At 40.4% G+C, this 18,364-nt stretch overlaps 1 protein-coding gene across 1 annotated transcript in view; it reads left to right on the top strand.

The window, feature by feature from the left end:
• Positions 1-521: 521 nt before the first annotated feature.
• vopp1b (VOPP1 WW domain binding protein b) overlaps positions 522-18,364 on the top strand; it is a 34,809-nt gene continuing 16,966 nt past the window's right edge. The window contains exons 1-2 of the mRNA XM_072378884.1: positions 522-764; positions 16,220-16,278. Of these exons, the coding sequence (XP_072234985.1) occupies positions 714-764; positions 16,220-16,278 (110 nt within the window). The 5' untranslated portion in view covers positions 522-713. The remainder of the gene's footprint in view (positions 765-16,219; positions 16,279-18,364) is intronic.

Here is an 18,364-nt window from a genome sequence, read left to right as displayed (position 1 = left end):
ATGTTGCTCTGTTCTTGACTAAGCAGATGTTATAATGTATCCCATCAGGAAACAAATAAAAACTATTTGTTCAGTTCTGATTTAAAAAATATATGTATATTACAAATTACGATAGAGACATATCCGGAAACAGCTAAATGTTGTTATACTGCCCCCAGTAGGAATAGATAGTTTGGTTCAATCTGACACCAAATATGTAAAATAATTCTGAATAAAATAATTCTACAGTGGTGACACATTTTTAATTTCTTATTCATATGTAGGACAAATTTATTGGTTTAAGTTGAGATCAGCGTTGTGCTTGTTGAGGTTACATCTGCACACAGTGCAGTTGTGCCCCTGAAAGATGAATGCGAGTAAGTCACCAAAGTGATGGAAACCAGACTATGTGTTCTGTGTGTTTATATATAGAGTGGTGTGTGTGTGTGTGTGTGTGGGGGGGGGGGGGGGGGGGGGGGGGGGGGGCGGCGTGGACAAGGGGCGTGGAATGAAGCAACATCACAGGCTGCTGCAGCCTCCTGCTACACCATTAATCTCCGTCTGAGGACCGTCTGAGCTGCACTCGGGTTGCTTTTATCCGATTCCGTCTCAGACCGGCTGGACCTGTCTCCAGCGGCGGGATGAAAGCGTCTTAGGGGTGCAGGAGCATCTCCTCCGCGTCTCTCTTCTCTCCAGAAGCGGAGCCTGGCTTCCAGTCTCCTCTCGGCGGAGATATGAGGAACCCAGTGGCCGGTCTAGCCTTGACATTGTGGATATTTTTAGAGGTGAGTGTTGTCTGCCATTAAATTGCAGCTAAAGTGGCGGTATCGTCAGACTTTTGACAGGATGTTTGGTTACTCAGAGATTTATCTTGTCTTGTGTTTTTTGCGGATGGGTTCATCGGTCTGCCGGCACGCAGCCTCCATATGCACCACTTCCTTATTGTGTTCACCAGATTCAGTTTCAAACTATGATCACCCCAACATTTCCTCGCTTGAAGCCTGCACAAACTGCTCACACCACGGAGGACAAACGTGGGTGCGTGACACCGCCTGTCAACTTCGGGATGCGAGTGACGCTCCGGGACATGAAAGCTCTAAAATCTGGACTCGTACACGGCTTGACGCTGCGCCCATTTCGACAGAACATGAGAATAAAACCATGTGTAAGATAAACGACAGGTTTGGTGGGGTGATAGCTCATCTTAATGGGGGAGAAGCTCATCCCCTCTCTGCATTGTTTGGTGAGAACACACAGAGAGGAGCTACCTGAGATTCCGTCATCCTTTGTCTTTGTGCTCAGACCCTCTCTCCTCCTCAGTAGGTCACTGGGCCTGTAGGACACACTCACACAGGATAGGGAGGTGAATAAAACCCCTTATCCTTTCACAGTTTATCACTTTATTTAACCCTTCGCTGTTGACCACCCTTGATTTTTCAGAAGCTAATTTTAACTCCCAGCCGTGCGGTGTTCTGCTTTTCTTTTTCTTTAAAACTTCACATCATTTGAGGATCATTCAGGAAGAGCTCTAATTTTATTTTACAGGGCTCCGAAGGTGGAAAACTGCTGTGACAATCCCCGTTATCTCTGACAGTCCTGCACCAGCGACCCGTGTGTCAGTTCATGTAATATTAAGTCGTCATTATTATTTTATTTCTTAGTGAGATCATCTATTTTGAATGTGAGCATGCTGCTGTGAGAGAATCTCGCCCTATGACCCGCTGCTGATTCACTTTGATGACTGGTCCTGAGTTGTGTTGTTTTCTGAATCTTTGACCTCAGAAAAGGACACGCAGAAACTCCCACAGCAGCAGTTTAGAGGAAGAAATTGTAGTTATTTCTGTGGAAGGGACCTTATAGCAGCCGAGCAGATGAAGAAACTTCAGCTTTGTGCACCTTTAAGGGTATATTAAAGGTATTAAGGTCTCTTCGTAGTCTTCAGTCTTTTGGAATATGCATCCAAACAAATTTCCGTACTACTCAGATATTGCAACGGTTTCATCCATCCACCCATGTAAGGTCGGCAGAGATGCTCAGCCTTTCCTCTACGAGGCCATATTCCTCCTGCTCTCTTGGGCGGACACTGATTCTGTCCCTTTTTGCCCAAGAGCTGTAATCTAACCAGCATATGAGTACAGTATGAAGACTTCTAAATCTAGGTTATACATACTTCATATGCAGATAATTGGGGGGAGTTAGTTATGCAGCTGTGTGTAATCACATCTCCTTGCTGTTAGGAAACCCTTGCAGGGAAAGGCGGTCAGTGGTGGAGCTGTGCTTTGTTATTCTTGTCACTGGCAGCTGTGATTAAACGGGAACGAGCGGAAAAAACATTGATTTGGAAACTGAAGCGTTTGTGCTTGTGTATTGCCTAAAATCAGATTTGTGCAAAAGTTGTCAGCATCACAAACTAAAAACAGTGTTTGATTTCGGCATAATCACGATGAAATAAGCGAATCTGCAATAATTACCCTCGTTCAGTTGAATTAGCTCTAATTAGCAGAACTGATAGCGTTTCAGAAATGAAGTGAAATGTGTGCATCCCTTCATTAAATATGCTGTCCCTGATTATTTCTGCATTTAAACACGACTGCATTTTCAAATTGAACAATCTTGTCCAAATCGTGCTTTTCAAAGAGAAGCACAAGTTTCAGGCATTATGCAAATAGGAGAAAACACGTGTGATTCTTTTAAAGTGGAAAATCCTTCTCAGCCTAAATCCAGCCACTCCACAGAATCTTTCCTGGAGTGATGCTCTCCCTGTCTGTCACCGGAGCTCCGCTCATCTTATTGTCTGTTGAAGGTCTCTGTGTCTTTCTTCGGGTCATTGAACTGCGGCTCAGTTGGAGTGGGATCAGGTGATTCACTCAGCCAGTCAGAGAAATTCCAGCTCTTCACCTCCCCACTGCTTCAGCAGTATTTTTAGGATCGTCGGAACAGTCTGTGTATTTCATCATCTATAATGCACCTAAGTGAAGTGATTAGCATGCAACAGCGTTTCTGTGACCCTCTGTTCACCCTGTGGTAACTGACGTGGCGTTGCAGCAGCAGTCTGACAGTAATCGGGGGAAAAAAATCGATTTAATCGTTACCAGTTATGTTGCTGTATTGCTGAGGAGCACTGCAACCCGGGGGAGTATTTTTAGACACACGTTCCATCGGGCGAGTGATCTTTATGTTTGGAAGTAAGCAATCAAACGTATTTGAGGTGTGTTTGTGATATTTTGTCTTTAAAGATCAGAACTCTGGAGGATTTCAGCTCAGCAAAAACTGGACTGTGAGAGCTTTAATGCAGTTACCAGAGCAGTGTCAGCTCTACATTGTCAGATGTGGCTCACTTTTCATTAGTCCGTGTTGCATTTGACAGCTGGTAAAAATCACACAGGTAACAAGGAAGATGAGTGACCATCTGTGTCTCTCGTGCGCATCCTCAGGGTGTGATTGCACTGTCTTCCATAGCCTCTCTACTTTATGTTTGTGCTTAGTGATGCATTTTGTTGGGTCGAACCTGCTTGAGTGTTTTTGTGGTTTCTCTACGGCCTTTCACTGGCATTAAGTACAAATACAGCAACATTACTTTAAGCATCACTCTGACTGCACAAGCAGGAGTTTGGTAACAGTCTGTGGCCAGTAAGTCAGACAAAAACCTGTGTAAACTGGGTGAACTGTGAAAATATCCCCTTTAACAACAGGCTCTAATGTTTTGTAGAGAAACAGAAAAGCGGCTTTATCACAGATGCAGAATTACTAAATAAAGAGCACACAGACTCAAAAAGCGGCAGTTAAAAGACAGCAGTCCAGTGGTTTCAGCATCTCTAAGCAGCTTCGCATGCAGGGAACAAAGTCACACATTCAAAATGGGCAAAGACATCACCATTTCACCGTGGCAGATGGGAAACATCTTCAACGAAAGATTAAAGAGTGGTGTACGTAACGAGGTAACTAAACTAAACTTGGTCTTTTGTTGAACTTGCTCTGATTCCACGCTGACCACCGAGAAGCAGCGCTCCATATGAAGGATTTGTGGTTTAGCCTAAATAGACCTGCGAGCTTCACAGGAGCTACGTGAGGACCAAGGAAGGCTAAGAAGTGTTAAGTGCTGATAACTGACTTTTCCCCGCAGTCCCCTGAACTCAACCTCACAGAGGATTTCTGGGAAATTTGAAAACGGAGAAAGCCAAACATTCCAGATATCATAATAAACTCTTTGGATCTTTGTCACAGTGTCCATCAGAGTTTGTGGTGCTGTCACATTGCTGTGTGATTGACACTTGAATAGTTAAATGTTGTGTATATCATGAGTTTCATTTACTGGATAATTAGCTGAGTTGGGACATAATCCGACCGAGCTGCACTGTGGGGTCGGCAACCACAAGCTGTTTCCAAGGCCTCTCAAAATAATTGACTAAGAAAGGCTATGGTGTATCTGCAAATTCACTTTGAATGGATTTGTGGTTCTGTGCTACTCAAATTTGCATATGCATGTCCTGATGTGGTTAGGGTTAGTTTGTGTTTACCGGCTGTGTTAAAGTATTCAGAAATATCATATGGGTTGGAAAACCTCCAGTTTTCATTGTGCACAGCGAGAGCTGTAACATTAGAACTCTGCTCATTGAGTCTGATATTAAAAGTTACTGTGACTCAGGGCGTCATGGATAAATGTCACTTTAAGCAAAGCTGCTTTCTGTCACAGCGCTGTCCATTACTTCTCATCCCTGCATGTTCAGGTGATGTTATTTTGTAAAGAATAATTGTTGCATACTTATGTGAAATGCCAACACTGGTTATTGATGGCTGTTGATTTAAATAATTCAAAAGATTGTTGTCTGATTTCCAGTGATTTGGAACAGTGTTTATTCTTGAGATACATATCATCATAATAAGTCCCTGTAAGCCTGTACTGAACCTGAAGACAGTATGAAATAACATTTCATGTGCTGTCAAAACTGTAGACATTGCAGAAACACTCGTGAGTGCATTTGTGTGGACTGGGCAGGATTATTGGTGTTTATACTGAAGAAGGCTGCTAACATCACACACGCTCTGATTAAAGATTACGGTTATCTCTCTCACTGCACTTAATTCCATGACGTAACAACTTGCATTAACAGTTAATGATTCCAGAATAGTGCGTGGACATGCATGTTGAATTGTGGGCTTGCTTGTGTGTATACATGTATCAGCTAAAACATTATTAGGAAGGCCCTTCTCATGCTGCCCAAAATAGTTCTGACCAGTCATGGTGTGACAAAAACAACTAGGGGGTGTCCTGGAGTGTCTGGTGTCAGGATGTTAGCTACATATGCTTTGGGCCCTGTGGTTTGTTGGGTGGGGTCTCTGTGGATTGAGCTTGCTTCCCACAGATGTTATCAGATCCCATCAGATTGATATCTGGGGAGTTTGGGAGCTGGATGAACACCTCAGACTCTTTTGTGTTTGTGTTTTTCTAGCTGATCAGAGTACATACGAGTCATGTACTCCTCTTGAAAGGAACACACCTCACTGACACCAACTGTTTGATGTCACAGTTGGGGTCAGACTTTGCATTGATGGATTGATAAATTATGGTCACAGTGTATGATGCATGGCAATGCCTCCTCAGACTCAGAGACTCAACAAAAACAGGCAGCCTATATCACAGTCTCTAATCCAGTTTCAATCTGCTGGTCTTCTTTAGAAATTACAGAACAATATGTTATGATTCAGGCTCTGGACATCAGCCTCTGATGTCATCTTGAGAAATGGCTGCGATAAACATGAAGCAGAATGTTTACCATGCCAGGCTGTTGGATTTCAATACATGAAGTCAAGATTCAAGATCCATTTAGCCAGAAAGTACTTGGTTTGTAAACATTGGTAGAAGTAAACGGTAAATGGTGGCACGTATATAGCTCCTTTTGACCTTGTTAAGGCCCTACCAGTGCTTTACAATCTGTAATTATCTTGTTTGGTGTTTTCTGAATGTTCAATACTTACAAGAGAAAAAAAGCATTTTGATTAAACTTTTCTACTAATAAGCTTATTAAAGATTGGACTTAGTGTTGTAGTTAGGACCACCTAAATTGAGACAAAGTCGATACAAAGACCAGAGTACCTCAAGACCGAAACAAGGCCAAGACTTTAGGGGGTCAAGAACATGTCAAGACCAGCACCAGATCAGTTACATGTTGAATTTAGAAACCATGTGTAATAATCCAACTCATTTTATAGATTCCCATTTCAATAAAACACCCACAAAAAAATGTATTCTTTTTCATTTCCTCCCTCAAGTGCGTAACCCTCAAAACATACAAGCACTAGGAATTGACTGGATTAAAAGTTGAACTGGCCTGTTTAAAATTCTAGACTGTGTTGCACCACAGTGGCAACTCTGACCATGTTGTGTGTACTTTGTGTTTTTTTAGATTTTCAACAGCTATTTTTTTCTGCAAAACATCGACTTTTGAGAGCCTGTGTTATTTTAGAAGCAGTGAAGCTTGAGGAGATACTTCTAATACTTTAGACTTTTTTTAAACATCAGTTAAGTTGAGTTACCATGCCAACTGAAAGACGGTTTTCAGAGAACATGCTTTAGAGCTCGGCCAGCAGCAAGACATAGAAATAGCTGAAAGAAGTTTAAACCAAGTCATCCTTGATCCTCAGAGAGAATGTGTAATCACTAGCAAATAAAATGGATGAGATTAGAGGACTCATTAGGACAAAGCAAGAATATATATTGAGAATATTGATTTTACTATGACATAGCTGCTTTACCATATACCTGAATCAAATGCCTACTCAACTGGCAATATGGACATCAGAAGCAGCAGCAAAAGCACAGGTAGAGATATTGCAGTGCTTGTTAACAACAGATGGTATAATCCTGGACCCGTGAAGGAAAATATCTATACCTGAACCATTGAAGTGGTAGTTGTGAGTATATTCCATATTATCTACTGAAGAGAGTTAATTTGTGTTGTTCTTGTAGCAGTGTATATCGTACCCTGCCCTGTTGCTGCTAACAGCAGTCTGTGACATCAGAAGCTCAGTAGTTTCTAGGCTAACTGGAGATTTTTCCCTCTCTGTTACAAATCTAGCCCAACAGCTTGTCAACTGCTCCACCAGAGAAAAAAAAATTAATTTGGAAAACCATGTCATAAAGTGTGTTTCTCGTCACCTCCAGCTATTCACCCGATGTTTATCGCCAACCTGTGACCATACGAACTTTGGTGAAGTGGTCTTAGGAAACTGAAGAAAATCTGAAGGGATGCTTAGAGTCCACAGACTGAAATGCACTCTGTGAGCCTCATGGAGGTGTGTGACAGACTATTATTCTATGTGGAGAGTATGATCCCCAAAGGACAATGAGGTGCTTCCCCTATTCCAAACTACAGATACAGAAAAAAATGCACAATGTGAAAGATGTGTGGTCAGGGATGAAAAAGATCTCAAGGTTTAAGGTGAAAGGCGGTCTGACTGATTGACTCTGAGCCAATAAATTTAATGTATTTTTCAAGAGGTTCATTTCAGAACAACACTCATGCCCTTCACATGCCTTCAGCTACACAAACGTCATATTTTCCCTGGACCCACAGCTTTCCTGTAACCCCTCGTGAGTATCACCCCATACTTGATCTTTTCACACAAGCCTTTCAGGCTTAGACTGATTTGTCTTTGTTGCATATCGGTGGCATGTATGAAAGTATATAGGAAACATAGGGCACTAAAGTTCATACGCTCTGTCAGCAAGCCAGGTTGTAGCAGAGAGTAAATGTTCCCATATCACTATGTGCTTATACATATCAATTGTGAAACATGCTACTCTTTACTAATGATGTTGTTGTGACTCAGCTGATTCCGCAACGCCGAATTGATGTGGTTGGATTGATAACATATGAACCCACTTCTTTTTATTTTTCATAAAATAAGTCATCATTCTTTTTTAATTCCACTTTACCAATTCAGATGATTGAAAAAAAAAGATTGGGTAGATTTTATTTATAAAGCAATTCAGCCAAAATCAATTACTGGTGGTACCTGAAAAAAAAAACAGGCAAAACACCAAGGGGGTAAATTGTTTTGCAAGCCACTGTGCCTAACTGATGTTAACAGATGTGACTTTCTATTCATTAGCTACGCAGGTTTGATGTGGCCTATCTCATCTCTCTGGTTTATAATAAGCACAACATGCCCCATTTCAGTTTCACACCATAGAGTGAATTTTATCCTTGTATAACAACTCAAACCTGATAAACATATACAATTTTGAGCTAAAGCTATAGTGCAGATATTTATATTGGTTCACTTTAGCAGGAGATGGTTGTTTTCTCTGGCACCATCTTTTCTCAACAGAGGAATGTCAGTATTGCATATCTTCATATGAAGATATAAGAGATTTAGTTGGAGACAAAATATGAACACATAAGACCACTGCCTTCTGATCAGGGAGTATTTGCAGACAATGGTGAAAAAAATACCTACAATTCAATACACTGATAGTGGTGAGGTCTTTTCTCTAACCCATCTTTCTAAGGGAGCTAAAATTTCATTTCTGTCATGGTTCTTTTGTCCTTTTATCCTGAGCTCTAAGGTATTGTTCAGGGTAGATAAGAAAATCAACCCTCCCTACTAGAGAGTCAGAGCTACCACACTGGTTGCAATCACACAAAGCTGTCAAACTAGGAAATGTGGCTCTTCTGTATTCACTCAAAATATGTTGTTGGATTTTTCTACAAGTGTTCTTGTTTGTGCCTCAGAACATAGTCTCTGTGAAACAATCAGAGATGAAGGTTTATTGCTTGTAAGACACACAGAACAGTGAAAATGGTAGTATGCTTAAGCTGCATTTACTTAAAATCTGTTAAAAGTAAACATTTCTAGCAGGTTGTGGGTGTCTCTTTGTGCCTTTGAACAAAACTGCTCTCTAACAATCATAGATGAACATTTTACCCTGAAACTCTTTAATTCCTGGAAAGATTCCTGTGATCATACAGCTTTTGTTGCACATACCTTGGGGCAGACATTGTAACAACAGAGCACTAATGCATTCAGGCAAATTATGAGATGTAGTTGTACAGAATGCCACTCACTTTCCTATCTTCTGCTGTCTGAACTTCTGGACAAACATACAGTCATTGGCTGACTGCTACTTTCTAATATTGGACGCATTTGTGTGGTCAGCCGAGATCAATAAGACAGGAAGCAGAGGAGGAGGTGGCTGAGTGGGAGATGAAAGAAAGGGTTGAACTATAAAGGAGAGGAAGAGATCAAACAGAATGTTAAAAACAAGTAAAGTGGGATGTTTTTATAGAAAAGGGAATACGGATATGACTTTTGCAAAGGCAGATATTGATTTTCCTGTCTCGTCTTCATGAATGCATCATTTATTCATGTTGCCATTAAATCATTATAACTGAATAAACTGTCTTGAAATCCAGGATAGTAAAAATATATATTTCAAGTTTTGTGTGTTCTATGATCAAAATATCCCATAAAGAAAGTATTATAAGGCATTGAAAGCCTTGCATCCATGGAAAGTAATGTTCCTCAATGTTTGACTTGTGACAGGGCTGAGAAAGGAAACATGTCACTGAGGCTGTTCTCTAACTACGGCATCCTGCAACTTCAAAGGCATAAATGCATTGGTTGCACTGCACAAATCCTTCACACTATTTCCAAAGGTTTAGACTCTGACCATTAACTATTATACCCTAACTATTCATCCTCTAAAACCCATCCGTGGCCAAAACCCATGTGAGCTGCAGTGGAAGGAAAGCACATTCTCTGGTTATGTAATGGTCATTTTTGTCCCACGGGAGCACAGAGAGACAGTTTCCTCTGCTGTCAGCTTTCACTGAGCTGTAATTATGGAAAGACAATGAACAGAGCTGGATGGTGACCATTGCTGGCAAAGCACTGGGGACAGGCTAAGTGAAGTCTAAATAAAACGAGATGCATGGAAATTAAGTTTGAAATCATTATTTATTTTCATGTTTCTGTTTATGCATTTGGCAGACGCTTTTTTCCAAAGCGACTTAAAATAAGGATGTAAGCTAACATCAAAGCTAGCAATAAGCTATATAGAAGGAAAACCACTAGTTTGGCTCTGTCAGAGGTGACAGTGTAGAAGTAGAGTGCAGGCATAGAGGGAAGTACAGAAAGATAAAGTGCAGTAGCGAGGGTAGGGAAGAACAGGGTAAGTGCGAGGGTAGGAGATGCTCTCTGAAGAGCTAGGTCTTCAAGAGTTTCTTGAAGATAGACAGGGACGACCCTGTTCTGGTAGCGCTGAGTAAAAGAGTCTGGATTGTCTTCAGTGTGTGGCAGTCCTTTGATGACCGGAGTGACTGATTCGTGATGTAAGCCTTTGCGATAGCATTCAAGTAGATGGGAGCTGTTGCATTCAGCACTTTGTAGACTTACATTAGTGACTTGAATTTGATGCGGGCAGCTAAGAGTAGCCAGTGGAGCTCAATGAAAAGAGGGGTGACGTGTATTCTTCTAGGCTGATTAAAGACCAGATGCACTGCCGCATTCTGGACCATCTGCAGAGGTTTCACAGCACAGGCTTGGAGACCACTCAGGACAGCATTGCAGTAGTCAAGGTGTGAGATGACCATAGATTGCACCAGGAGCTGGGTGACGTGTTGGGTTAGGTACGGTCTAATCTTTCTTATGTTTAGCAATGCAAAGCGGAACGATTGAGCGACAGAGGCAACATGATCTTTAAAGGTCAGTTGGTCATCAATCATGATACCCAAGTTTCGAGCTACCTTTGATGGAGCAAGAGATAGGGATTCAGTTTGGATGCAGATGCTGTGGTGAGTGGTTGGTTTGACTGGGAAGACAAGCAGTTCAGTTTTTGAGAGGTTTTGTTGGAGGTGAGGGACTTTTATCCATGTCGATATGTCAGAGAGACTGAAATTCTGAGATTTGTGCTGAGAACGTGTGAGAAATGACAGATAGAGCTGGGTATCGTCAGCATAGCATTGATATGGGAAGCCATGTGATCGAATGATCTGGTCCTGTGAGGTGGTGTATATGGCAAAGGTAAGAGGTCCCAGTACTGAACCTTAGTGGACCCCTGTGGCAAGGTGATGCGTTGCAGAAGTGTGACCAAGCCAAGACAATGTGAATCTCCGACTAGTGAGGTACGATTTAAACCAGGAGTGTGCGCTCCCTGTGATGTCTATGCTAGAGAGTATGGACCAAAGGATACCCTGGTTGACAGTGTCAAATGCAGCCAATAACTCGAGCAGGATAAGTACTGAGGACTTAGCTGTCACTCTGCCTTCTTTTAAGGCTTCTGTTACAGCCAACAGAGCCGTTTCAGTGGAGTGGCCACTTTTAAACCCAGAATGGTTTGGGTCATGGTTTGCTATTTCTTTTTCATTTCTATATTTGAAAGATGATCTTTCATACATATACTGCAGGATTGCTTTAGTCCCATTGCGGGTGCTGCACATGGTGTGACAACAAATTGATCATTATTTATTTTGTTTACAGTCATATCACCGTGACATTCAGTGAGTCTTACAATGTAAATGTTAGCCTGAATATCGTGTGATGAGAGGTTACTGGAATCAGAGGAGAGTGTTCGACAATGTTCTTTTCAGTGCATGGGCTCTCACAGAAAAGACTTCAGTGGCACTGAGGCAAGAGACAGCATTTAACAGCAGCCAGTTAAGTGGACACTCTGATAGAGAGAGGAAGGCAGGTGAATGGATGATACATTAAGTCATACCATTGTCCTCTGTCAAGTACATTCAATCCTTATGCTTAATTGATAAGTCTTGTTGATGTTTAAGCATTGTGTGGCTATTAGCAGTGTCATACAGATGAGTTTGAATGGCAAAAGCCTTACTGTGTTTTAGCCATGCCAGCAGCTACTGACATGCAACAGTGTTCAACAAGCACCACAATACCCGACCAGGGAGTAAGATGAAAATATAGCTGAGGTTCAAACTAAAAAAAGAAATGACGTGGGCATTGAAATTCTCGGATCACTGGGATTGAGAATCATTCGATTTATTTATGAATGAATGAAAGTGATCTAATTAGTAGTGGAGGACAAACGTAACGTAGCTGTGAGAGGGATCCTGCAACTCTAACATTACAGTTGTCATCCACCAAGACAGAACTGAAAAAGAGCAGGCATGGAGAAAATTGAGCAAAGGTGCAGGATGTCCAGCTATCAGATGTATTGATTATGTACCAACATAGCACAAATGTTTGCTGCCTCAGTAAGCCGGCTTATTGGTTTTGGTTACGGATAGCTGGAAAAATGTAACCTCGTTCAATGTGTAGTTACATGACTGTCCTCTGGTCTCCATGTCCTCTTACTGGAGTAGGTTTTAGTTATTGTTTTGCATTTTATGTTTTTTCTGTTTGACTGATTTGGTGTAGATATTAGTTAGTTTTAATGCCAAATTATATCCAATACAAGTGCAATACTTTCATACATTCAACACAAACAAATGATTTGTTCAAAAGGACAGAGGCAGCAAACTAGCAGAAGAGTGAAATGGAAATATAAGTAATTTAACTCTGCCTCCAGCAGCTTACTTAGAAACTAAAATACATATTTTTGTTTTAATACCTCCGTGCTCTCATATTTGACTAAATCAAACAGTAAGTGGGAAATGTAAAACTAATTTTCAGGGAGTTTAATTCTTATCAAAACAACCACATATTTTAAGTCAGGTATGTTCTCGCCTAAAACGTATTAAAACAACATGTAGCAGAAAAAAAGGGAGTTCATTGCTGATGGTGGAAATAAATGTGGCTAATGCCATCTATGGACGTAACCACCGACCCACTATTACATTTTGGCATTGCAAAATGCTTCTGAAACACTCCAGGATCTAAATTAACATGAGTAAAGTGGGGCATGTAATGAACTGCCAGTTGTGCCGTTTGAGTTTCTCCAACTGCCACCATCAGGTAAAAAGTTGAGTTTGTCGTTGACTTTGGATTACAATTAAACGACAGCAAAAAGAGCCCTAAAAAGAGGGCTCTAGACCTAGACTTAGATCAGATCGTCCATGATTCCAATGCGTTTTATGACTGGATCTGATGTGGAAATATCAATAAAGCTGTACACACAACTGCAGACATTTACCATGATAATATTCTTCATCAGCACATGTTTAGGCCAGTGTGTCGTATCTGTACACAGAAAACATATAATCTAAACTGAGTCATTGATCGCATGAGGATGAACTCAACTCAGTATCATCACTCTTACTCTTCTCCCATCAGGGATATAATTGATTTGATTCTCCAGCAATTCAGTACAAAACTATTATAAAAGGACATTAATTAGAATCTGTGATAATAGAAACTTAAATAATAGAAACAAAACCAGAGTGACATCAGCACAGAGGATGTGAGGACATGTTTCTTGTATGCTGGAAAAGATTTTCCTGCAGTTATAGTGGAACACAGTGTGGACGAGCAAAGTGGATTTATGTCGTCTTTGTTAGAATTTTCCTCTGTTAACCGTCATCACTCCTTCACTCTAATGTGTGTGTGTGTTCCTGCCATTTTTTCTTTGACCTAGTGTCATTGTATGGTCCTGTTCTGCTGCAGCGGCCTGACAAATAACCTATTGTTGCCATTTCATGAGCCACCAAAACAGCTTGACCTGCCACTCTACCACTCTGCTCTGCTCTTCACTCAGCATAAGGGTGGTGGTTGGATGCTGTTGTGTTCCGAGCATCTTTCTACCTGCAGTAGAGACTTTCTGCTGTTGTTTGGCACTTTATTCACAACTTCCCATTATTTGAATCCGTTTTTCATATTTACGGCCTAATTATTATGAAATTATGAACATATTACACCTATTATAAATATTATATTCAATTTCAGTTTAAGTCAATGTTTTTTACATAGTGCCAAATTACAACAAATGTCATCTCAAGGCACTTCAAAGATACAATCCAATTCAAGCCAATTGGAATCCAAGTTCATTGTAATACAATCATAATCAAATGAAATACAATTCATTAAATTCCAAATTAGTCCAATTCATACATACAAAGCCAAGCAAAGGAAACCAACAGATTGCACCAAAACTTCTTTTTCAATGCAATCCCCTGTTCTGAGCGTGCGCAAGGCGACTGTGGAAAAAAATCCCCTTTAACAGGAAGAAAACTCTAGCAGAACGAGGAAGAGTGGCCATCTGCCTCAACCAGCTGAGGTTTAAGAGGACAGAAAAGAGGGGACAACAAGCACCATAACACCAGACCAGGGGACCTGCTGAGAAAGAGCCCCCCAGCAGTCTAGGCCTATAGCAGCACAACTATAGGATGTTTCAGGGTCACCTAAGCCATCCCTAACAATAAACTTTGTCAAAAAGGAAAGTTCTAAATCTCAAATCTTCGTCAAAATTGTCAAATCTTGAAGGTAGAGAGGGTGTCTGCTTCCCGGACATTTACTGGCAGCTGGCTCCACAAGAGAGGGGCCTGATAACTGAAGGCTCAGCCTTCCATTCTACTTTTAGAAACTCTGGGAACCACAAATAAATCTCACAGTTTGAGAGTGAAGTGCTCTGTTGGGAAAATATCTAACAACGAGATCTTTAAGGTATGATGGAGTTTGGTCATAACAGGGAGCCAATGAAGAGAAGCTAAAACTGGAGAGATATGATCTCTCCTGTTTGTTCTTATCAGATGCTGTTAATGCTGCAGCATTTTGGATCAGCAGGAGGCTTCTCAGAGACTTTTTTGGACAGCCGAATAATAAAGAATTACAGTAGTCCAGTCTTGAAGTAACAAATGCATGGACCAATTTTTTCTGCATCACTCTGAGACAGGATGTTCCTAATTGCGAAGGTCAAAAAGGCAGTCCTAGAAACCTGTTTTAAATGTGAGTCAATGGATTTATTGGTCAAAATGGTCAAAAATAACTCCAAGGTTCTTTACTGTGGTACTAGAAGCTAAGAAAATGCAACCTAGAGTAAATGTATAACTAGAAAGTTTCTAAAGCGCTCAAGTCCAAAGATAACAACTTCAGTTTTGTCTATATTTAGGAGCAGAAAATTCAGAGTCATCCAGGACTTTATGTCTTTAAGACATGCTTGTAGTCTGACCAACTGGTTGGTTTCATCTGGTTTCATAGATAGACAGCTGAGTATCATCAGCATGGCAATGGGAATTTATACCATGCTGTCTAATAAGATTATCTAATGGAAGCATGTATGAAGTAAAAAAAATTGGTGTGAGCACAGAACCCTGTGGAACTCCATGTCTTACTATGGTGTTCGAAGAATTTTCTTTGTTTACAAGAACAAACTGTAATCTGTCAGAGGTATGACTTAAACCAGTCTATTGCAGTTCTTTTAATCCCAGTAACACGGTGAAGCCTTTGTAATAGATTGTTGTGCTCAATCATGTCAAATGCAGCACTGAGCTCCCACAGGAGAAGCACAGACACAAGTCCGCTATCAGAGGCCAAGAGGAGCTCAGTCTGTTTAGATGTAGGCATCCAATCTACTTGGTTAGGTTTCAGAAAGGATCATGAGGTCAAAGGATTTCAGGTACTGTATACAGTATTTGTTACAGACCCCTCAGAGGCAAAAAATATCTAATCAATCTGTCTCTGTACCTTCTGACATATGAAACCGTCTCACATTTCCTTCAGTCAATAAATAAATCAATAAATCAATAGAGTATGTATCTGTCATGTGTCTTGATCTACATAGTGCCTACTTCATACCCTACAAAGATGACCTATGCTGTTGTAAGCATGTATATATGTGCAACAGGAGCTGACCACTAAAACTGTAGTTGGTTGGCAGTCTTTTTATACCACTGTGTTGAGTTTCTGGAGTTCATCCAAAAGCAGCAGTTACTGGTCTATAAGTACAGTATGTGCAACGCCTAAGCTGAAGATAAGTCATGTTGAAAAGTCATGTAGTTTGAAAAGATTGTGTGTACAGCCAAGAATCTGCAGTTAGGCAAATTCTGCTAATTATTACAAGGCAGAATATCTGTTATTGAATTTACAGTATAAGCAAACAAGTGTAATTACAGCCAGTTATATTTTTGTTTTAGTAAAGCTTGACGTTTGAGCAAAGCAATGGGCAAGGCAGAAACTAAAGCAAGTGGACTAGTCGCAGTAGGTACAGTCAGCATGAGCGTCACTGATGTGTCTCTGCATTGATCAAACACAATTGCATGAATCATCTGTCCTGTGCCAGTTTGTCTGTGTTCATTGTATCAGTTTTTAATCACTGCTGCAATCTGCCTTCTCTTTTTTACAGTGCGTAGACGCTAAGAAGTACTGCTGGTATTTTGAAGGTGGATATCCCATCTATTTCATGTAAGTTTACTTGATTTTTTATCATTTGTAATCACTTTTTAACCCAAAAGACTTAAATCTGTCCACAAACACCTTGGATTCACCTGTTGTGGTCACTAAGCTCAGATTTTACTTGTTTTTCTTGTTTGTTTGTATTTTTTTTAATAAAAAAGCTTTGATACTGAAAGTATTAACAGAGAATGCTCACATATCAGTCAAGTCAGAGCAGCCTGATAATGACCTAGCTCTTCTGCACTTCTTTTTCTCAACAAGAATCACAAAAACTACCATTAAATGGTCCTTTTTATTAAAGAGGAAGCATTGTTGCTATGAAATCTATCAGAGAATGCTCTAGGACCAAATTGATTTGTTTGTGAGCATAAAGGCCTATTGGATATAGTACATACAAATACAAATACAAGCATACAAGCACACATTGCTAATCCAACTTCATAACTCAGTGAAAAATATAAAAAGCCTGCCATGCTACCCCAAATTGATTTGTCTCTCTTGGCCAATTTTGGAAACATGGGAGACAGATGAGAAGAGCAGTGCGCTGAGTTGTTTCTACACTGGCAAAAATATGGCTTGACTGATGACTTTAACAACTGGATCAAGGTCCTTTACAATACTCAGTCTACTGCATACTAATTAGATGAAATTGAGCGGACAAGCTTTTTAATATTTAATCTTGTTATTGGGCCACCAGCCTAAGCTATAAGGCAGGATGTCTGAAGAAATAATGCTGTTGTTGTAGAGAAGGAACACAAAATATATGCTGATGACATGGTGATATGTTTTACCAAGGATATGCCACTGGGTTCTCTCATCTCGGTCCCTATCTCATCAGGTCCCTCTCCAATGGGCACCCTGTAGTTTTAAATAGCAGGGAGTGTATGTAACACCCATATATGGTTACTTGTTAAAGTACAGTTTCCTTCCTCACCTGGACCACTGTAAAGCCCTTTTTAGGGGAAGGTCACTTTGCCTCTTGGATAAACTCCACATCACTGGCTTAGATAAGGGTACATAAATGCCAAATGTGTTTTCTGCCGGCGGTACATCTCCATGCAGTGCATTGGTTTAAATATGGCCCAGCTTCAGGCCATCTGACTTGACAGTCAATTCACTCCATGCAAATACCTAGTATGGAATTTGCTATTTACATGATCTGATTCAAGGGTGATTATTTTATTTTTTTTTGGTCATTATGTCATTATGAAAATGCCACATTAACAACCAGTATCACAAGTTGAAAAAGCTTCACATGCACTCGTGTGAATCTCAAAGTTACTAAGCTACCATGCCACCTGAGGAGAGTTTGGGGTATGTAAGAGGAAACTATGCTGTTATAGGTATCCCAGTAAAGGGAATCCTATGTGCCTCCTCCTTGATCTCTGCTTGGAGGAATATTTTGCTCTTTTTCACCGGTAATGTTAGTCTGATAATTAAAGTCCAATTTTATCACCCCTTTAATGCCTCTCTTGCACATTATGTGAAGAATATATATAATGTATAATATCGCTGACATATTGAATATTATTAACCAGCCTAGCTGCTCTCTGCACTTGTTTTTTTAACATTTAACTTAATCACATGGTGATGGTTGGAGATGGAGACAGTGCCTATTTTTCTCTTTTCACATGCTTATGTGGTTGTGCTTGTGTTGTTTGTGAAAAACTTAAAGAATATATTCAGATGAAAAAAAACAAAACAGTTAGTTTGAGAGGGTTTCAGGGAGTTAATATGATGATTTAGCAAATAAACTGCATGTTCATGCTATTATCCTAACGTGAACCAGTCAAGACTAATTCCAGACCTGATGGAAGAGCATCTGCTCTGTTTAATGAGTTTAATGTAGTCTTCCCCTTAATTCCTAAATACAACATGTCAGACCCAAAAAAAAAAAAGATTACTGATGGTTTATGACCCTCTTCTGCACTTAAGTCAAAAGGAAAAGGGAAAGTTAAATTTGCATTGCAACCATGTCTTTACCTTAATGCTAAATGAGTTTGCTGTGCTGACAAAGTTCAGTTTCATGTCCTGTGGTGATTTACAGTAACTCAGGTCTGGAGTGAAATTCTGCATTCACGAAACTGTCTGCTAT

The sequence above is a fragment of the Leuresthes tenuis genome, unplaced genomic scaffold (assembly GCF_036924035.1).
Source record: "Leuresthes tenuis unplaced genomic scaffold, fLeuTen1.0.hap1 SCAF_24, whole genome shotgun sequence".
NCBI classification, from domain to species: domain Eukaryota; kingdom Metazoa; phylum Chordata; class Actinopteri; order Atheriniformes; family Atherinopsidae; genus Leuresthes; species Leuresthes tenuis.
Note: the sequence above shows the minus strand (reverse complement) of the source record. Positions and strands in the feature narration are given on the sequence as shown.